General features: G+C 40.3%; 1 protein-coding gene across 2 annotated transcripts in view; it reads right to left on the reverse strand.

Annotated features, from left to right (window-relative positions):
- Positions 1-7,485: 7,485 nt before the first annotated feature.
- Positions 7,486-23,346, reverse strand: part of LOC128520226 (calpain-1 catalytic subunit-like) — a 19,630-nt gene continuing 3,769 nt past the window's right edge. Inside the window, exons 3-13 of one of the 2 annotated variants that reach the window (XR_008357923.1) lie at positions 23,267-23,336; positions 22,932-23,050; positions 21,660-21,793; positions 21,400-21,574; positions 20,221-20,295; positions 16,328-16,413; positions 15,500-15,574; positions 14,594-14,751; positions 14,168-14,331; positions 12,169-12,529; positions 7,486-7,574 (exon numbers count right to left, since the gene is read on the reverse strand). Coding sequence is in view for 1 of the 2 variants with exons in the window: in XM_053494370.1 (XP_053350345.1) it covers positions 12,165-12,356; positions 12,518-12,529; positions 14,168-14,331; positions 14,594-14,751; positions 15,500-15,574; positions 16,328-16,413; positions 20,221-20,295; positions 21,400-21,574; positions 21,660-21,793; positions 22,932-23,050; positions 23,267-23,336 (1,260 nt within the window). In the remaining variant the exon portion in view is untranslated. Of the gene's footprint in view, positions 7,575-12,164; positions 12,530-14,167; positions 14,332-14,593; positions 14,752-15,499; positions 15,575-16,327; positions 16,414-20,220; positions 20,296-21,399; positions 21,575-21,659; positions 21,794-22,931; positions 23,051-23,266; positions 23,337-23,346 lie in introns of those variants that run through there. The other variant, XM_053494370.1, reaches the window with a different exon arrangement.

A 23,346-nucleotide genomic window follows, 5' to 3' on the forward strand; every position in this document is an offset into this window, starting at 1 on the left:
GTCGGCTGCCGTCACGACTGCTCCGACCAGATTTTCTTTGTTTTTGTTCTTTAAGTTAGTTTTTACCGTTTTAAAACCAGTCAAAGTACCACCATGGAGTACATTAGTTATAATAGAGACACTCTTGTTTCTATTGGTATACAATGTACTCACAATTCGACGTTTTTAACTCCGGATCCGAGCTGGCCGAGTGAGATCCTGAGGGAAAACAAAGGACGCGACGCGAAGCGGCGGCCCCGAGGGAAACGAGCCGGCGTCAGGAACAGGCTGAGAGCCCGTGCACACCGCACACCTCTGCCTAGCATCCTGCTCGCCAACGTCCAGTCACTGGAAAACAAGCTCGATGACCTCAGGGCCAGGATAAAGTTCCAGAGAGACATTCGGGACTGCAACCTCCTCTGCTTCACCGAGACATGGCTGATCCCAGCGGTGCCGGACCACGCCATCCAGCCGGCCGAGTTCTTCTCGGTTCACCGCATGGACAGGACGCGTGACTCGGGGAAGTCAAGGGGAGGCGGCGTGTGTTTAATGGTGAACAGCAGCTGGTGCAACAGCGCGAGTGTTGTTCCTCTCACACGCTCCTGCACACCAAATCTGGAGCTACCGTCCATCATGTGTCGTCCTTTTTACCTTCCTCGGGAGTTCACATCGGTCATAATCAGCGCCGTTTATATTCCACCACAAGCGGACACGGACACTGCCTTATGCGAGCTGCATGAGGCACTCACACAGCAACAAACACAACACCGGGACGCTGCGCTTATTGTGGCGGGGGACTTTAACAGTGCCAACCTCAAACGTGCAGCGCCAAACTTTTATCAGCACATCACCTGCCCCACCAGAGGCGAAAGGACACTGGATCATTGCTACACCACAGTCAAGGACGGTTACAAGGCACAATCTCGCCCTCCGTTTGGTAAATCCGACCACGCCGCCATCTTCCTCATGCCAAAATACAAACAATGGCTGAAACAGGAAGTTCCGGTTCAGAGCGAGGTCGCGCGCTGGACGGACCAATCAGTGGCCGCGTTACAGGACGCACTCGATGACGCAGACTGGGACATGTTCAGAAACAGCTCCGATGGTGATGTCAGCGTGTTTACGGAGGCGGTTGTGGGATTCATCGGGAAACTAGCGGATGATACCGTGGAGAAAAAGACTATTAAAACGTTTCCCAACCAGAAGCCGTGGGTGGATAAAACCCTCCGCGACGCTCTGAAATCTCGCACCGCTGCCTACAACACGGGACTCGCGTCGGGGGACATGGAACCGTACAAGGCTGCATCATACAGCGTCCGGAAGGCGGTGAAAGAGGCGAAGCAGCGCTACGGGAGGAAACTAGAGTCACAACTCCAACAGAGTGACTCTAGGAGCCTGTGGCAGGGATTAAGGACAATAACGGATTATAAAGCACCAACATCCGGTATGATAAACGCAGACGTGACTCTGGCAGATGAGCTGAACACTTTCTATGCTCGCTTCGAGGCTGCAGCTAAAGACGCTAGCGATGCTAATGCTAGCGGCGCTAATGGCTGCAGACAGGAAGTCACTGCCAGCACCGGAAGCGCGTTCATCATCACCGAGCATGACGTGAGGAGAGCCTTCAAGAGAGTGAACACCAGGAAAGCAGCAGGACCAGACGGCATCTCAGGCCGTATTCTCAAAGCCTGCGCAGACCAGCTAGCACCTGTGTTCACTGAGATATTCAACATCTCTTTATCTCAGTCGGTGATCCCCACATGCTTCAAAGAGTCCATTATTGTTCCTGTCCCAAAGAAACCTCATCCTGCTTCCCTCAATGATTATCGCCCTGTAGCCCTCACTTCAGTAGTGATGAAGTGCTTTGAACGCCTGGTCAGAGACTTCATCATTTCTTCACTACCAGACACACTGGACCCACTACAGTTTGCATACCGTCCAAACCGTTCCACGGACGATGCAATCTCACATCTCCTCCATACATCTCTCACTCACCTGGACACTCAGAGGGGGAATTATGTGAAAATGCCCTTCATCGACTACAGCTCTGCATTTAATACCATAATTCCCTCCACACTCACCACCAAGCTGGAGCACCTGGGACTCAGCTCATCCATGTGTCAGTGGATCTCCAATTTTCTGACTGGCAGACCACAGGCAGTAAGGATGGGCGGCCATGTCTCAGCCTCCATCACTCTCAGTACTGGAGCCCCCCAGGGTTGTGTTCTGAGCCCCCTGCTGTACTCTCTGTACACCTCTGACTGCGTGGCCACTACCAACTCCACCACCGTCATCAAGTTTGCTGACGACACTGTCGTGGTGGGCCTGATCACCAACAACGATGAGACGGCCTACCTGGAGGAGGTTGGAAATCTGGAGAACTGGTGCCAGAGAATCAATCTCCTCCTGAACGTCAGCAAGACAAAGGAGCTGATAGTGGACTTCAGTACAAAGCAGGTGAGGAACTACCAGACCCCCATCATCAACAGGAGCCCAGTGGAGAGAGTGGACAGCTTCAGATACCTCGGTGTTCACATCACGCAGGACCTGACATGGTCCTGTCACATCAACACCGTGGTAAAAAAGGCCCGGCAGCATCTGTACCACCTCAGACGCTTGAGAGACTTTAAACTGCCCTCCAAGGTGCTCAGGAATTTCTACTCCTGCACTATAGAGAGCATCCTGACGGGAAACATCACGACCTGGTTCGGGAACAGCACCATGCAGGACAGACGAGCTCTACAGAGGGTGGTGCGATCAGCTGAGCGCATCATCCGCATCGAGCTCCCTGACCTGCACTCAATCTACACCAAGCGGTGCTGGACCAAGGCCAGGAAGGTCGTGAAGGACCTCAGCCATCCCAACAATGGACTGTTTACTCTGTTGCGGTCTGGGAAGCGATTCCGCTCCCTAAGGGCCAACACAGAGAGACTGAGGAGGAGCTTCTTCCTGCAGGCGATAAGGTCTCTCAACCACACCACCAGGCAAAACTAACACAATATTTTCACAATTCTCACAATCAATCAATCAATCTTTATACATCCATGGACACTATGGACAACTCCACGCACATCACATCTACACTACATGTTCACGTTTACATTCTGGACCATTGCACAAAGTCACTTTTTCTATGCATACTTGCACACCATTATAGTTCTATGTGTACAATATATTTCTATTTTCAGGTTCTATTTTTCTAGTTAAATTTTTAAAAACGTTTAAATTTTTCTATCATATTTCTTCTATTAATATGTATTACTTATAAGTTTTAAATCTCTTTTTAAGGTCACTGGCGGTCGTGTAAGCATTTCACTACATTTCGTACTGTGTATGACTGTGTATGTGACAAATAAAATTTAAATTTGAATTTGAATTTTCAAATTGAGACTTCATTTGTAAGTTGCTGCTGGTGTAAAAGTGTTTTTATTAAATATAAAACAATAACCTCAGTGTTATCCCGTTTGTCTTATGCTTCCTTCCTTCACAGAGTTCTGTTGATCAGGGTTAATTATAATTAACCAAGGGTATTTAATAAAAATAATGGGAAGGGGGTGTTTAAATAAAACGACGTCTATCTGACATGAATCAGACCTTTGGCAGATGTATGAACATCTGATTAACATCATCTAAAGAGCGGATCAGGGTCAATTTAATTAATTTACGTCTTAAATAAGGCTTAAACAGTAAACTTTGAAAAAAAAACATTAAACTTAAACACTGAGACTGTGTCTGAGTCCCCAACACTAATACTGTAGGAAAACTATTCGATAATTTGGGGGATTTGTAAGAAAAAGCTCTGCCCCCTGCTGTAGTTTTCATAATACGCGGTACTGATAAGCAGCCTGCATCCTTTGATGGTAGTAGGCATGGCGGATTGTAAGACACTAGCAGTTCACTCGCGGTGCAAGACCATTTAATGCTTTATACGTCAAAAATGGTATTTTAAAATCAATGCGAAATTTCACAGGGAGCCAATGAAGTGAAGATAAGATAGGTGTGATGTGCTCATATCTTCTGGTTCTAGTAAAGACTCTCGCTGCTCCATTCTGGACTAGCTGAAGCTTGTTCATGCACCTAGCTGAACAACCAGACAGTAAGACGTTACAATAGTCCAACCTAGAAGTGATAAAAACATGAACTAGTTTTTTTGCATCGTATGGTGACAATATAGTGCTTATCTTTGCAATATTTCTGTGGTGAAAGAATGCTATCCTAGTAATTTTAGCTGGACTTCTGCAATGCACTTCTCATTGGGGCTTCTGGAAAAAGCCTTTAAAAGCTGCAGTATATTCAAAACAGTGCTGCTAGGATCCTGATGCGAGCATGTAAATATGATCATATTACATCCATCCTTAAATCTCTTCATTGGCTCCCTGTTTTATTCAGAATTGAATACAAGGTTGCCCTTCTTACCCTCCAGTGTATCTATGGGGATGCCCCTCTCTATCTCAAAGAACTTATTACTTTACATACATCTACACGCATCTCTGCTCTGTCACAATACATCTTCTGAAACCCCCAAAAACACCAAGCTGTATACTATGGGAGATTTGCCTTTTTGCTCAGCAGCACGTAGACTATGGAATGCTGAGGATGCCACAGACTGTTGATAATTTTAAATTTGCTAGTGAAACTTATCTTTTTATCAGAGATTTTGGGTGGAAATAATTTGTAACATTTGAGATTTGCTTCAATATAAAGTGCATTGTAAATAAAATGTATTATTGTTATTATTATTATTAGTATCATCCACATGTGCTTTAAATGAAAGACTGGAATCTATAATCACACTGAGGTCTTTTTCTGTTGTACTTAATGAAACAGAAAGGCCATCCAGAGTTACAGTGTCATCAAGCTTCTTAGCTGTCATCAATACTTCTAGCTGCATATGGTCCTAGTACCAGAACTTGTGTGTTGACAGGATTAAGCAGAAGGAAGTTAATTAGCATCTCTTATGTCTTGCACACATTGCTCAACTTTAGTAAGCTGGTTCTTCTTCTTATCTAGTTTTTCTGAGACATATAACTGTGGTCATCAGCATAACAGTGAAAACTAAAACCATGCTTACAAATTATGTTGCCCAAAGGAAGCATGTGAAGAGAAAATATCAGTGGGCCTAAAACTGAACCCTGTGGAACACCAAACTCTACTTGAGAATATGCAGAATAATCACCTTTTAAGTCTACATACTGATACCGATTGGTCAGATAGGATCTGAGCCAGGAGAGGGCTGTACCCTTAATTCCTACCACATTTTCCAATCTGTGAAGAAGAATACTATGAAGAATATGTATTTCAAGTATAGTGATGCAACCCTGATCAGAGGCCAATAGGAGGTCATTTACTACTTTAACGAGTGCTGTCTCTGTGCTGTGATTAGGTCTAAATCCTGATTGAGGATTCATTTATGCCATTTCTATGTAGATATGTACATAGCTACTATCTTTTTCAGAATCTTAGGGATGAAGAGGAGGTTTGATATCGGCCTGTAACTGGACAGCTGACAGGGGTCGAGGTCAGGTTTCTTAATAATCGGTTTAATAACTGCTAAATTAAAAGATTTTGGAACATAACCAATGCTGAGTGAAGAATTAATTATTCTCAACAGGGGTTCTATTATTGCTGGTATTATCTGTTTAAGAAAATGTGTCGGTACAGGATCTAATATACAGGTTGATGAATTTGCAGAAGAGATGAGTGAAATTAGTTCATTCTCTTCAAGGGGAGTAAAGTATTCTAGGTTCTGATGTGATGTGGTTAGTTTATCATCTGTATCACTTAAATTGTCTGGTGTCAAAGCCCAAATTTATGAAGTCCTCCCTGGACTAACCTTTATTTTAAGTAATGATGGACTCTCTTTTTTTTTTTACTTTGAAACATGGCCACATAAAGGGTTCTTTTATATAATCTAATGCATTCTGATTGTTGATCAAGAGCTGATGTGGTTTAACAGTACAGTAACTGCCTCTAGGTTCCGGGTCGAACTCTCACGCTTCCACTTCACGAGGGAATATGGTGACACATAGAAGCTCGAAATGGAGAAAGTATGGTGGGTTAGCAATGTTTACGCCGCCTCTTTTAAACTGAGTTTATTAGAGAGAGTCGTGAAGTCTGTTCTTTTGTGGATTTTCCCCGTTACAGGATTATCAGCGACCGGACTGCTTCACTCCTGCACCATACCCCAGGACTGCCACAATGAAACCGAGTCATTTCTCCTGACACACACACACACACACACACACTCACTCACACATGCTCATTTAAAATAACCTGGACTTTGGACATTCAAAACATTCACTCACACATTTTCACTTGTATATATTTTGTAAATATTGTTTTATGTTCAATGTTCACCTGCTTGTTTGTTTACATAATACACATTTAGGTTTTGTTTACTGTTGGGATTTTCTTGTTCTGAGAGTTTAATACAACACCAGAGCTCAGATAAAAGAACCCATTTAGTGTAACTAGATCATTAAATAATCTGATCTTTACAACTAAACTAATTGGTTTTTGCTGTAATATGGATTAGTAAAGTGCTGTAGTAGCGTTAATTAGGCTATTGCCTCTTTACCAACCTTTATCTGATCTAGGATTTATTTACAGTATACATCATCTTGATAAGAGTTATGTACTGAGTCATATGACTAAGGCTCATTATAATAGCAGAAACATGGCTCAAATACAGAGCGGGAAAGAAAATGGCACAAGTAAACTGTAAGAAGTTCTGTAAATAAGAAACATAAAATCAGAGTAGAGTTCACACAGGACAAACCCCCCCCCCCCCTCCCTTTTTAAAAAAAAATAAATTAAGATTTATACATTTTTTAGGATATATATATATATATTTTTTTTTTTTTTTTTTTTTGCAGGTTTATTTCTGGTGGTAACTTACCATGACTTTTATTAGTCTGCCTATTTATCATATAGATATGCACATTTATTCCATAACTTCACAGTTTCAAAAAGCACATAAGGTCTAAAGATTCAATAAGAATAAAAACTCATGGATCCACGTGTTTATTAACAAAACTGTGGGTTTTGGCAGGTGCTGACATAAACATGTTTTAAAAACAGTGTAATTCTTAATATGATGATGTCTTCTGTAAGGAGAAATGTGTTAGTGTAAGATGTATGTAAGGAGTCTCCAGTGTCAGAGCTTCATCACAGTCAGAGGTAAAAGGGTTTTTTTTGTTTTTGTTTGTTTGTTTGTTTTTTTTTTTTTTTTTTTTTTTACATTTTTAAGGCAGGGTTAACCAGGCCTGTGTTTTTTTGTTACTGCAAACATTTTCTTGCTCAAAGTGGTTTATCCAGTAGCTGTGTTTAAATGATAGACATTTGGATTTTAATTATAAAAGATTTATTTTTTATTTAAGAGCTTACAACAACTGTAATCTGGGGTACTACTGTAGTGTGAACTAACGCAGAGTTCATTGACTATGCTAAGGATAAGAAGAGCATCAAAAAATGCAAATACATTATTCATTATTTCTAAACAAAAAGAAATCACAAACATAAAGCCAGAGAAGTAAGGTGTGGTCCTTCATGCTTCATGACTGTTTTCAGCATCACATCTTCAGTTGGGTTTAATCCTGGGAACAAGAGAAACAGATCACTAAAAAACCCAAGACATACAGTATTACAGCATCGCATTTAACTCCCAGTCTAGTGGTTTTCTCCCTCGTACAGTATCCAATCCCACCCATTTTGTTAGACCACAACCCCATCAGCAACAGCTACCAAGCTACTATCTGCTTTACTTGAAGATGATGACCACGTGCATAACATGCTTTGATGAAACTACTATCTGCCCTTTCCAATTCACAAGCTTACAGACGCCCATGCTAGTGTTGCTATGACTGACTTAATGCTGCTCTCGCAGCTAATCTGCCCTCAAGACGCGGTTGGAGCGTTAGGATGAACATGCTTCTGTTGCACCACCTAAGAGCCTGTGATTCCTATTACAAACAGCCAGAATTTACGTTTAATTTGTAAATTATTTGGTCTTCCTGGTTACAAAAAAAAAAATCACCAAGGAGAACTAATCATCTGCATCAGCAAATGTTAATAACAGCCTTCAAACAGTGAAGCTGGGGTCCGTTCTTGGTACGTCGCTAACTCAGTTAGCTGGATTTGATTGTTGTGGATTTGTCCTGATCTTGGATTGTTTAATTTTTTGATGCGCTTCTCGCATTTGCTGTCATAGCAACATGTCTGTAAGCTTAAACCTGCACAGGAGCAGCTTTATTTCATGTAAACAGGATTAAGGCTGCGCTCCTGGCGGGTTCTGATTGGTTGAAATGGCGAGGTCACATCTGATTGGTTAAAGAGCACGACTGACACGGACTCACATGGGAAAAGAAAAGTATCTTGCATATATATATATATATATATATATATATATATATATATATATATATATGCCGCCCTGCCATGGATTGCCTCCCCCCCCACATAATCGCTAATAATAAACCCTCGGCACGAGACAGCCGTCAAGATGATTAAAACTAATTCTTGTATAATGTTTATTTTGTAACACATTTATTTTTCAGGGGTTTGTCATGAATATGCAAATAAATATTTATATATAATAAAAATAAATATTTTTTTACAATGAAAAATTGGACGAAACTAATTTTATTATAAAATAAACAATATAAAAGTATACGTATATATGTATTTTCATATACAACATATTCATGCAGTTTGTAATTTGTAAACCATTAACCTATGAATTTATGTTCTAATATAATATTTGATAGCGATTATGTGTGTGGGGGAGGGATCCATGGCAGGGGGGCATTTCAGCGCATAACACGTGTTACAAAAAAAATTTAGCCGCTCTTTTGTCATTTTGTCAACCAATCAAAGCGCTTGTGATCAGTGTTTCTACTGTCGATGCATATCGGCTTTTAAACCAACGCACGAGCGCGCAATAATCCTAGACAACTCAATCCAGCTATATTTATCATCAACAACAGGTGAGCTCGAAACTTAGCCAGATCGTAATTAGCACGATGATCTCATCTTAGAGGTGTCAGTTCATCTCGGATGTGTCAAGCGACGTATGAAGAACGGACTCCCGGTTTATGACTCATGTTTACTCCTTTGTTCAGCAGATCAGCAGAACAAAACAACAAAGAAATGTCTTCATTGATGGGTGTTCGATATTGTTAATGTTGTAGGCTCAGCATAACTGCAGAGGTTCAGATTAAAAATGTTTTTTATTTAAGAAAACAAACATAAACAGACACAACTCCAAACATGGACAAACTAAACCATAGGCTATGAAAAGACAAAACAAAACCATGAATCAAGAGAAACCAGGAACAGATCAACAAAAGAACATTACAGCAGAACAGAACAGACACAAGACAAAACCAACTCAAAAACATGACTACTTAAAGCCACACTAATTAGCAACCTCGGTTCAGGTGAGAGGTCTCATCACCGTGGGAAAGTCTCTAGGGGTTAACCCTGACAATGGGTTAATTAACTAATTTAATAATAGTATAGTTTCAATACCTCAATATTTTACAAACATTTTCATACAAAAATGAGTTTTTGTTTGAAGGGGAGAAAGTTGGAGCAGTTTTGTGTGCGTGCGTGTGTGTGTGTGTGTGTGTGTGTGTGTGTGTGAAGGTTAAGAACTGAGTTGGACTGGTGGAAAGCTGTAAATTATTCTGTGTGTAAATTATTGTCTTTCTTTTCTTTTCTTTCTTTACTTTTTAATGCACTATTTGAATCACTTGGGGTCCGTTCTTCATACGTCGCTTGACACATCCGAAATGAAGTAACACATCTAAGATGAGATAATCGTGCTAAGTACGATCTGGCTAAGTTGGTTCTTTAAGCACAACTGTTGTTGATGATTAGTATAGCTGGATTGAGTTGTCTAGGATTATTGCGCGTTCGTGCGTTGGTTTAAAAGGCATGATATGATCGACAGTAGAAACACTGATCACAAGCCCTCCGATTGGTTGACGAAATGGAAAAAGAGCGGCTCAATTTTTTTTTGTAACACGTGTTATGCGCTGAAATGCCCCCCTGCCATGGTTTCCCCCCCCCCCCCCCCCCACACACACACACACACATAATCGCTATCAAATATATTAGAACATAAATTCATAGGTTAATGGTTTACAAATTATGAATTACATGAGACAATAAAATAAAATAAGCAATATGAAAATATATACAGTGGTGTGAAAAACTATTTGCCCCCTTCCTGATTTCTTATTCTTTTGCATGTTTGTCACACTTAAATGTTTCTGCTCATCAAAAACCTTTAACTATTAGTCAAAGATAACATAATTGAACACAATTGCAGTTTTTTTTGCAGTTTTTAAATGAAGATTATGTTATTAAGGGAGAAAAAAAACTCCAAATCTACATGGCCCTGTGTGAAAAAGTAATTGCCCCCCCTTGTTAAAAAATAACTTAACTGTGGTTTATCACAGTTAAAAGTTCAATTTCTGTAGTCACCCCCAGGCCTGATTACTGCCACACCTGTTTCAATCAAAAAATCACTTAAATAGGAGCTACCTGACACAGAGAAGTAGACCAAAAGCACCTCAAAAGCTAGACATTATGCCAAGATCCAAAGAAATTCAGAAAAAATGAGAACAAAAGTAATTGAGATCTATCAGTCTGGTAAAGGTTATAAAGCCATTTCCAAAGCCTTGGGACTCCAGCGAACCACAGTGAGAGCCATCATCCACAAATGGCAAAAACATGGAACAGTGGTGAACCTTCCCAGGAGTGGCCGGCCGACCAAAATTACCCCAAGAGCGCAGAGACAACTCATCCGAGAGGCCACAAAAGATCCCAGGACAACAACTAAAGAACTGCAGGCCTCACTTGCCTCAATTAAGGTCAGTGTTCACGACTCCACCATAAGAAAGAGACTGGGCAAAAACGGCCTGCATGGCAGATTTCCAAGGCGCAAACCACTTAAGCAAAAAGAACATCAAGGCTCGTCTCAATTTTGCTAAAAAACATCTCAATGATTGCCAAGACTTTTGGGAAAATACCTTGTGGACCGACGAGACAAAAGTTGAACTTTTTGGAAGGTGCGTGTCCCGTTACATCTGGCGTAAAAGTAACACAGCATTTCAGAAAAAGAACATCATACCAACAGTAAAATATGGGGGTGGTAGTGTGATGGTCTGGGGTTGTTTTGCTGCTTCAGGACCTGGAAGGCTTGCTGTGATAGATGGAACCATGAATTCTACTGTCTACCAAAAAATCCTGAAGGAGAATGTCCGGCCATCTGTTCGTCAACTCAAGCTGAAGCGATCTTGGGTGCTGCAGCAGGACAATGACCCAAAACACACCAGCAAATCCACCTCTGAATGGCTGAAGAAAAACAAAATGAAGACTTTGGAGTGGCCTAGTCAAAGTCCTGACCTGAATCCTATTGAGATGTTGTGGCATGACCTTAAAAAGGCGGTTCATGCTAGAAAACTCTCAAATAAAGCTGAATTACAACAATTCTGCAAAGATGAGTGGGCCAAAATTCCTCCAGAGCGCTGTAAAAGACTCGTTGCAAGTTATCGCAAACACTTGATTGCAGTTATTGCTGCTAAGGGTGGCCCAATCAGTTATTAGGTTCAGGGGGCAATTACTTTTTCACACAGGGCCATGTAAGTTTGGATTTTTTTTTCTCCCTAAATAATAAAAACCATCATTTAAAAACTGCATTTTGTGTTTACTTGTGTTATCTTTGACTAATAGTTAAATGTGTTTGATGATCAGAAACATTTAAGTGTGACAAACATGCAAAAGAATAAGAAATCAGGAAGGGGGCAAATAGTTTTTCACACCACTGTATGTTGTATATAAAAAAATAGAAATATTAATAACATATTAATGTTTATTTTATAATAAAATTATTTTCGTAAAATTTTTCATTATAAAAAAAATTTATATTTATTATATGTAAATATTTATGTGCATATTTATGACAAACCCCTGAAAAATAAATGTGTTACAAAATAAACATTATACAAAAAATTGTATTAATGGTCTTGACGGCTGTCTCGTGCCGAGGGTTTATTATAATAGTAATATCATATTTGATAATAATAAACCTATGAATTTATGTTCTAATATAATATTTGATAACGATTATATTATATTATATTATATTATATTATATTATATTACTCTGAGTGAAACTCTTACTTGGAGTACAGCGTGATGAGGAAGGAGGCGGGGGTGTTGGGTTTGTAGGTGAACGGGACGATGAGGTAGTAGCCAGGTTTGAGTCTCAGAAACTCCTCCACCTGCCTGCTGTCTGATACGCCCTTGGACCGAGCCACTGGAGCGCTGGAGCTGAAAAACTGGGCAGGGAAAACTTTTTGGGCCTTCAGCTGCAAGAGAGAGAGGAGATCCCAAAGATAATGTTAGATCTGAAATGTTTTCATCCTTCGTGTGGTCAGAGACTTCTGTACATACAGTGTACGCAGTGGAAGCTGGATAAAGTGGGAAGTGCTTTGAGATGTTTAAAAAAGAAAAAAAAAGTGTCACATACCTCAGGGGGGATCTGTAAGAACGAGAAGGGAAACAAGTCAGACACTTTACATAAAGTTCATATCACAGCTATTAATACAGAACACTGATCAGATCATTAACATATCCAATCAGGATCCAGAAAGAACATGTGGTGTAGTCTGATGGGTTTAAGATACTGTACATAGATACTCTACATAGATACTGTACATAGATACTCTACATAGATACTGTACATAGATACTCTACATAGATACTGTACATAGATACTCTACATAGATACTGTACATAGATACTGTACATAGATACTCTACATAGATACTCTACATAGATACTGTACATAGATACTCTACATAGATACTCTACATAGATACTGTACATAGATACTGTACATAGATACTCTACATAGATACTGTACATAGATACTGTACATAGATACTCTACATAGATACTCTACATAGATACTGTATATAGATACTCTACATAGATACTCTACATAGATACTGTACATAGATACTGTACATAGATACTGTACATAGATACTCTACATAGATACTGTACATAGATACTGTACATAGATACTCTACATAGATACTCTACATAGATACTGTACATAGATACTCTACATAGATACTGTACATAGATACTCTACATAGATACTGTACATAGATACTGTACATAGATACTCTACATAGATACTCTACATAGATACTCTACATAGATACTGTACATAGATACTCTACATAGATACTCTACATAGATACTGTACATAGATACTGTACATAGATACTGTACATAGATACTCTACATAGATACTCTACATAGATACTGTACATAGATACTCTACATAGATACTGTACATAGATACTCTACATAGATACTGTACATAGATACTCTACATAGATACTCTACATAGATACTGTACATAGATACTGTACATAGATACTGTACATAGATACTCTACATAGATACTGTACATAGATACTGTACATAGATACTCTACATAGATACTGTACATAGATACTGTACATAGATACTGTACATAGATACTGTACCAGAACAGCGCTCAATAAAGTGTGTTACACATCAGCTGAATAAATTTATATCTTATTTCTCTTATTATAACATTACACTAATCAGATAAATCATTAATTCTTATTCATTATCAATTTCCAGTTTGTTAGAAACATACAGTACTGTGCAAAACTCTTGACCCCCCCATTTATACTCGGGTAATTGACATTCATAAAATTCAATTCAATTAAAGGAAAGGGAACACATGTTTTACTGTGACAGGCTGCAAAGTGCCTAAAGATACAGTTCTAAAGCTGGCTGTTTATATAAGAACCTCAGCAGCGACCTCGTTTCCCCTCTCGTCTGTTCCAACCCCTCAACATTCAGCATCAGCAGTTACTAATCACCACCTGATCATCTCTCATCATCTGCACCTGTTTCTCTCTGGGTCAGGACTTAAGACAGATGTTTTCATGCTTGAATGATTTATAAGTCAGTGTGTGGCTTAACAAACACAAACACACTCCTCTGAGACTGCCCAGGTACAGGGACAGTGGAACAATAGGGATACTTGACACAACTTGACTTGACTAACACACACACACACACACACACACTTCAGACCGACAGAGCACACTTCCTGTGGGGAGACGCTCACCACAAACACGCTGAACCCGATGTGTTCGTTGTGAACGTGGCGTCTGTGTCTGTTGTTGGGTTTCTGCATGAGAGACACCAGCAGGTTAAAGCCCTGTCCATCACCGTCGTGCGTCTCTATCGCAGGAATCTTCACCCGGTACTGAGGGTTCGTCCAGAAACTCTCTGAATGCAGAAATGATGAAAATAATTCAAGCCGAGAGTCATTTACTCACAGACAAACACCAGGACAGAATAATTACTAAAGTAAAGTAGAAATATGTTCGTGTTTAGAACTAGCCAGCATTGTCTGGGCGTTTTTAGATTTTCTTCTTGTAATTTTAGCACTTAGTACATTTTATTAGCTTTTAGCTAAATGTTTAAAATCAACCTAACCAGGAATATAGCAGATCCAGAACATACAGTGATATAATACATAAATACTCACGTGTCCGCTCCATTGATCCCCCACCTGTCTTCTCGTCCCACTGGCCTTCATATCTTGCCGTGATCCAGCTTTCTGGTGACGATCCATCGAGGAAGGCCGGGCTCAGGCAGCAGATTTCCACATTAGCGAAAGAGATGCAGAAATCTTTTATTGACATCCTGGAGAAAGAAAAGCACCATGTCTCTGTGAGAAATGCACATTTACATTTATATAATATAACATGAAAACTTCCATTTGTTTCTAAACGCAAATATTGTAGTTTCTTTTGTTAGAGTTGGGTTGAGGAGATGCAGAGGTTATCTACAATGTGTTTAAGATAAAGTGTTTGTGTTTATGTTTCACTCATCCATTATCTGTTTCCCTTGTGACGGAATAAAGATGAATAGTATACATTTCACAGTTCAGTTGATGTTTGTGGTTGTCACATGCGTAACATTCATGTTGGTAATAGCTTAGTGGTTATTACTACTGCTGACAGTACTGAAAATCACAACCAAGATCTGTGTAATTTATAAGAGGTAATATAAATGCTTAGTCAGGAATTTCTACCAGCAAGGTCATATTCAAGCACCAAGCGGAAATGGTTAAAGAGCCACAAATTAAATGTTAAGACAAGCTGACTGTCTGTAAATGAATTAAAGGCATAGAGGAGAGTCTAAGATGCTCTATGTCTGTCTGGACCCTTATTACATATCACAGAGCAGATCTCCTCTCCAGTGCAGGAGTCACTAAATATTAAATAGAGGGGTGCCAATAATTTTGAAACAGAGTTTATATAATGGTAAAATAAAGTGTTTAAATACAAGTGAAGATAAAACACTACCATGTTCCTCTGTGCTTTACAAGAAAGGGTGCCAATATTTTTCCAGGACACAGTTTACAAATGAAATGATGAATTACAAATACCAGAACTCTCCATTGTCTTTACTGTCCAACAGCCTTGTGCGTTCCTCCTTGTGGACTGATCCCCACAGGGGTGACCTGAAGAACAGAGAAAGGAACAGTGATGGGACGTTATTCTGGGAACACAACCGGGAGAAAGGAGGAAATAAGTAGACAAGAAATAAATAAATGTACTGTATGACTTGATCACACACACACACACACACACACACACACACTGTGGTGTCCAGTTCATGTGATTCCTCATGCTCCCAGAGCCGATTTTCTAACGAATTGAGAATATGGCCGTGGCTTCAGGGAAGAAGAAAACCTCACAGATCATAACACTGTCTCCAGAGGCTTGTACAGTGGACGGTATGCATGATGGGAGCATCACTTAATGTCCTTCCCTTCTTACCCTGACACGCCTAGAACCTTAAGAGGAACCAGACCAACAGGGAACCCATCGTCATTTGAGTGATAGCAGGCATTGTTGTGCATTAATCACTGCAGAAATTATCATAAACAAAAAAACTCTTAAGTATTAACCTAAAAAAATCCAAACGGTGACACTAACTTTGGCCGGGCTACGTATGAGGTGTTACATTAGTTGAGTCACAGTTATACAATATTCCAGGAAGTCTAGGAGGGATGACGTTTTCCAATTTCTTTCATATTATATAATGTAACAGGTTATTAATTTGATAATTGTTGTGAAACAATGAGTCATAACAAACCTTCATCTGTAAAAACATTACAACAGTTCATGATTCATTTCCTTTTATATCCGTCATGAAGTACTCCTGCAGGTTATTATCAGAAGATGGACTATGGAACTGTGTGGGCTCCTACCTGTCGCTCCAGTCGCCGTTCCACTCTTTGTGTCCCCATGGATTCAGGAGACGCACCAGTTTAATTGGTTGCCCATCACTCATCACCTGTGAAACACACACATTTTACACACAATCAAACCTGACATGGTTTTGAACATCATGTTTATTCATTCCAGGCACGATATTAACCTTTTTGTGCCCCACGTTCCCCTAAAGAGGGTGGAGAATCGGGTGTGATTGATCTTCTCCACCTCTAATTACAAATTTCTGTAAGACGGCTTAATTATAATGTTTACTGACTAACTTCTACTGAATGCTCATGAGTTTCTGTTTAGCTATTTTTAAACTATAAATAAACGTATACGTAACCATTTTCGCAAAACAAAAGTTTAATTATATACTCTTTTACAAAGTACATTAAACTCATCATACAACTCATTAGAGCACTATAGCAAACTTTAATATAATCACTGTTACGAAAACAACCATAACCACAATAACAATAAGAACAAATGCTAAACACCTGGCTCAACATTGTAGTGCAGCCACATAAGGGGTTGTTTTTATAGGCCACAAATAAAGTGGGACGAAAGAAATAAAACGACCAGGGGCCTCATGTACAAAGACTTGCGTTGAATTCATATTAAAACATTGCGTACAGACAAAGCTGTAAATGTGCGTACGCAGTAAAAAATTCTGATGTATGAAACACTGCGTACGCGGAATCCCACGCATATTCTCTTTGTACATCCGAATTAACGTCAAATTGAGCGCACGTGCACGAGCACAAAACCCCTCCCTGCCTCCTCCCCTGTATAAATATGTTAATGACTCTACTTTGGCAAAACCAAACGAAAAAGCAATCGCAAAAACAAGCAAGAAGTGAAACTTCACAGAATGTGAATTGGAGGTGCTCCTATCGGTGGTAGACCGGAAAAAAACTGTGTTATTTGCAAGTTAGCTGGAATAATATCTTTAAATACATCACTCACCAAGAAGCCACCCATCGCGCACCCTGCCACCTTGGAGCCTCATCCCAACCATGCTGTTTGTGAGGATGAATGAATCATGGGTTATCCCAGGCCACCTTGCCACAATATTTGTTAGGCGCATTTGAGCATCACATATTATTTGCACATTTATTAATTGGAAATGTTTCCGATTCACGTATGCAAATTCGTCTTCAGATGGTGCCTTTATAGCAGTGTGTGTGTAGTCGATCGCTCCGATTACATTAGAAAAACCGCCGATCGCTGCAAATTGCGCTTTAATGTTTGGCTGGTCAACTGCATGGTATGGAAACCTTATATACCTGTTAGACATGCAGATGATCCCATCCCATACAGCTGGCATTGCACGGCTCAAAGACGACATGCTTAACCCCGAGCGGTCTGCCAGTTCCCTTTGGAAAGAACCAGTTGCCAGGAAACCAAGCGTTGTCAGCACCTGTAAGGGAACGGGTAATGCGTGGCTCCGCGCTGTCTCTCTTTCCAAATTTAGACCCAACTCAGCACAGAGCTCCAAGAGGATAGCTCTTGGAAATCTGAAACGGCTAATAAGCCAGTCATCATCATGGGCCAGAAAATCACTGTGATCCCTAAAAACGGGTCCCTTCGTATTCGGCCATTGACAATGTCCTCTAATAAGGCCAACACTGCCATTGCCATAGACTAAGGGTTGTATACATTTGCAAATGCTTTTATATGTTTTAAATTAAATAATTGGTAAAAAAAATTTTAGTTGATTAACCCATTTTATCAATTATAAATGAATAGCTATGTTTTTCACGTGTTGGTGCGATACTTTGTAGTGTGCAATTTAACATAATTACCTCTAGGAGTCGCCAACGGAAATAAAACAAACACACACAAGAAATACACGTACGCCAGACATGAAGTTGGCGTGGAAGAACGCACATTCTCACGTTAATTTCACTGTTAGTAAATCCGACCATGAGCGTGAAAAATGACGTAAGCAAAGTTTTTGTGTGTACGCAGCGTTGATACATGAGGCCCCAGGTCTTTTTAGCGACCCCTGTACGGTTATTTTATTCCCCGGGAATTACTGTGTTTTGGTTCCGGGGTTAAGCTCTCGTGCGCATACGCAGTGATGCCGCAAGGGAACCCCGATGACCTATCGGGTCACGTGTGCCAGTATAAAGCAGGAACCGGCATGGTACTCGGGACGGAGAGATGAAACAGCGCGCTGCATTTTTGGAAGAGAGTGATAGAGAGCTTGTTGGTAGTCACAGAAGATTATTTTCCCTGAGTGGATTAATCTTTATTGGACACATTCAATACCCTTCTCGTTCCGTTTCTCGAGCTCCCAGATTCAACATCTTTACCGGTGAGGCCGAGCCATCTCTCCCGTTTACCATTCCATACATTCACAATAACACGGATACTCATACATACGCACTCACACACACGCATACATTACTGACATTGTCTATATGTGTATATATTGTGTATATATCGGTTGTTGGTGCACCTTGTTTGTGTATTTATCTGTTTGTTTCATTTAATACACTTTGGTTTGGTTTTTGAAGTTGTTGTTGTCACGTGTCTTTCCTTGCTCCGCAAAGATTGTGCAACACCGAAAGTGAATAATATTAGCCCGTGTATAGATTTAAGTTATAGTTAAGAATAGTTTTGTTGTAATTAGCTTAAAAATAAAACCTAAGCCTTACAACATAAAGAGGCTATTTATACCAGTTTACACTGATGAGTCGCCTCGGTTCAAGTGAGAGTTCCCATCACCTGACCGAGGTGCATCCTGGAGCATGTAGTCCAAATCAAACAAAATACAAAACATAAACATAATGATTGGGTGTTTGGCGCCCTCTAGGGGTTAACCCTTACATTCTGTCCAGTTCTTTCATTGGAATCATTTAAAGAAAGCTTCATTCTTTTTTCCCCTATAGGCCATAGTGAGAAGTGGCAGAAGTACACAAATCAATAATCAAGTAAAAGTACAAGTACTTGCCTAAAAATGAATGTACTGTGGATTGTTCTGGATATCCGTCCAAATGTTACCAATTAACAGTGTTTTTAAGTATTTTAAACACAACTGAAGTTGATGCTGTTGATTACATGAATGTGCAGGTCTACTAGAGATTATCTTTATTCATCGAACAAATCAAACATTTTCTTCATGTTTTTTAAAATAAAATAATAAATTAATAATAAATAAATAAGTGTACACTTCATTAGCTTTTAAAGTTCATGAAACTTTGCATGCAATACAAGAGATAAAAGGTTCTAGGCCAATTTACAATTTATATATAATTTACTTATATAAAATTATACTTTTATAAATTAAAGGTATATTAATTATGGTAATTAATATCACACCTGTGTGTGTGTGTGTGTGTGTGTGTGTGTGTGTGTGTGTGTGTGGAGTTCGCATGTTCTTCCCCATGCTTGCTGGGTTTCCTCTCCCAATCCAAAGACATGCAGATTAGGTTAATTAGTTTTCCAAATTGCCTGGAGAGTGTGTGTGAGTGTGTGAGTGTGTGTTTGTGTGTCCTGCAGTGGACAGGCGCCAGATCCCACTCCTTGCCTGGGGTTAGACGGCGCACAATGCAGCTAGAACGTTAAATAACTTTTAGCATTACTGAGTTTTATGGGTAACAGAGAGACGCCTCACAGCGGAGCGCGTACTGTAGCTGCTCCGCCCTAATATGTTTTTGGTCACATGCCAAATAAATAATGTGCTTTGCATTTTCCATAAAGTCATTAGATTTGACATTAGATTTGACTTTTTTTTTTTGTCACTGAACTTAATGTAAACATTGTCTGTGAAAAAATGGATAATATCAGCTCTCCCGCTCATCTTTGTTACATTCTTTAGATGGAAAGTGCTAAAAAAAAACAATAGGAGTGATTTTAGGTGTTAAACTCCTGCTGGTACCTGCGTGACTCCAGTGACGGTGTAGGCGTGACCCTCCACTATACCGTTAGGAAGCGCTGTGTTCGCAGAAGTGGCCTGAAAAATACACAGAATAATGTAAGTTAATCACTGAGTGTTGCAAGTGTACACTATGGCTGTGTGTGTGTGTGTGTGTGTGTGTGTGTGTGTGTGTGTGTGTGTGTGTGGTGCATGCCTTTTGTTTTTTTAAATGACAATTAATTCAGAGAAGTTAGTTATTCCTAACATTAAAAACAGAACCAGTTTGGTGACACGACTGTCCTTGTGTTGTGGTTTGTCAAATACGCACACACACACACACACACACGCACACACACACACACACACACACACACACACACAAACACACACACATATTTTCCTGAGGGGAAACATCACGACCTGGTTGGGGAACAGCCCCATGCAGGACAGACGAGCTCTACAGAGGGTGGTGAGATCAGCTGAGAACATCATCCACACCGAGCTCCCTGACCTGCACTCCATCTACAGCAGGCGGTGCTGGACCAAGGCCAGGAAGATGGTGAAGGACCTCAGCCACCCCAACAATGGACTGTTCTCTCTGTTGAGGTCCAAAAAGCGCTTCACAGGCCAACACAGGGAGACTGAGGAGGAGCTTCTTCATTCAGGGTGTTCAGGGGCTCAACCAGAAGCCCACGCAGGACTTACTGTACCACACTAACCATCACGCTGCACATCTGCACATGGCCTACATGTCACACACATCTGGGACTTTTCACATCTTTCTGCTTGTGTCTGGACTAATTTTTCTCCCAAATGAAGACTAGCTGCACTCCGCTTTAACTCATACACTTAACGCCTTATACACGTCTGTTTCAATTCTGTTTTACCAGCAACCTAGTACAAATGTTTCAGCTAAACGTTTTTATATTTGTATCATTTTCTGTTATTTTGTATTTTATTTCTCTATATGAATACTCTATTTTTTTAATTAATTGCTCTTGATAATGTAATTCCTCGGAGAAACCCTTCTGTTAGGTCATGAACAGTTGTATAATTTAAATGTGAATATTTAATGTTTATAACAATAGATTCGGAGAGATTTCAGAGACAGTCTAAGACACTCTTTACTCAATGTAAACTGTAAATGTTCCATTAAAGTAGGAACCAGTGTGTGTTTGTGTGTGTGGACCGTGTGCTCACCCCATGGTGTGATCCACAGCCCATGAGAGATTTGTACTTCTTGGCTCGGTACATGAGGTTCCAGTGCTCCGGGTGGTTCTCCTTCAGTGCGAGTGATAAAAAGACTCCTCCAGTGAAATCACACAGAGCCTCGGATATCAGGCCTCCGTTGAGATCCGCATACGAGCCACACACTCTACACACACATCATATAGATACACACACTACAACATTTTCGATGTAAATGAATAACCCTGGAGATGAGCGTGAGCGTGCCGTACTTGGCGTAGGCTTTCTCCAGCAGCGCAGGCCAGAACTCATTACAGGTTTTGCAGTGAACGAAGATCAGCCGTCCATCAATCGTGGGTAATTTATCATCGATCACGACATCCACCCACCTCCCAAACCTCCAGAACTGAAAGGAAAGTACAACATTAAGATTATTATTAATTAATGCGGAACCTTTAGTGTTAGAACACATGGCTGAGTACTCAGCACTCTCTCCTTCAACATAGTCACTAATGGTGACTAGAAGACTTGTAGATGACAGATGGTCCACCAATAATCAACTTTATGGTGTTGTGAAAGTAAAAATACATCCAGTATAGCCTGTATATTCTCACGGAATACTGGATGATGCCAGCAAACCACAGCTCCCAGTCAGTGGCGTCTCGATTCTCATATTGTTCTGCAGTATCCAGGGCCAGTATTTATAATGTATAATGCAGAGTATTGCGCTCAGCTATTCGTAAAGTTAAAAAAGCCCCTGTCTGGAATCCCATGGCTTTGTTTTAATACTTCCGAATACTTTTTATAATCATAAATATTTTTATGTTAATAATTTTTTTAATTACTTTTAATTTAATACATTTAATTTAATTCTTTTTCATTATTATTTATTGCAATGATCCCTCATGGCCCTACTGCAGTACCTTTATGGCCCACTAGGGGTCCACCTACCCTCACCTTCAGAAACTCCTAAATATATAAAATAAACAGAACAGTTCTAAAAATAAAAACTACCTTTATTTCTTTATATAATTCCCTTATTCACGTCTGAAACGCCGGCCTCCCAGGAACTCCTTTAATGGCCCAATCATGTGGAAATGTCTGGGAGTGAGGTCAGGACTGTATGGGGGACGTGGCAATAAGTCCTGCTGTAGCTGAGTCCCTGTCATGTCCGAGTGGTGAACAAGTGTGTGTACAGTTCTCACAGACAGATGCATCTCTTTCACAGGTTGGCTACAAGTTAACCGTTGATCTTTGAGGATCAGACGTACCACTCGCTGGATGTTCATGACTGCAGTGGGCTCCGAGCCAACTCGGCCGAGATCGGACATACGGTCCCCTTTAATATGTTCCCCCGTTCAAATTTGTGGCTACGTGTCCATCGTTTTTGGGTTTTCATTCCCACTTTGACTTGAACGGTCCTGTGATATTATTTATCTGAACGTGTATATTTACTGTGTTTATTATTAGGTGTTTATCAGGTGTTGTGTATTAACGAGCAGGTAATGGTCCTGTGTTAGGACTGACTGATGAACCGTACACACCCTGAAATGAAATATCCCGACGTAATCCTCTCTGAACGACTGACCTCCCGGGATTATCTCATCCACGAGGTCCTGCTGAAACGTGATGGCACAGATTGCAGCCAGAAACCAGCAGTTTCCTAAAAAATAGCACAAAGAATTGTATGAGTGTGTACAGCTGCTATAACATCAGTGTTACAAGAACTTGTTTTGTGAAACTAAAACACAGTCTCTCTCTCTCGCTCTCTCGCTCTGCAGGTTCTTCACTGTTTGCTTTAAGGTCTATATAATATAATTGTGGATGACCAAGAGCCAGTGTGTGTGTGTGTGTGTGTGTGTGTGTGTGTGAGACTCACCGAGCTCCCCCTGGGCGAGGTCAAACCTCGACTCTCCGTCTACAACAAGCTGAGGATCAGCCACAAGTTTCTGTAAAGTG

The sequence above is a fragment of the Clarias gariepinus genome, chromosome 4, assembly GCF_024256425.1.
Source record: "Clarias gariepinus isolate MV-2021 ecotype Netherlands chromosome 4, CGAR_prim_01v2, whole genome shotgun sequence".
In the NCBI taxonomy this organism is placed as follows: Eukaryota; Metazoa; Chordata; class Actinopteri; order Siluriformes; family Clariidae; genus Clarias; species Clarias gariepinus.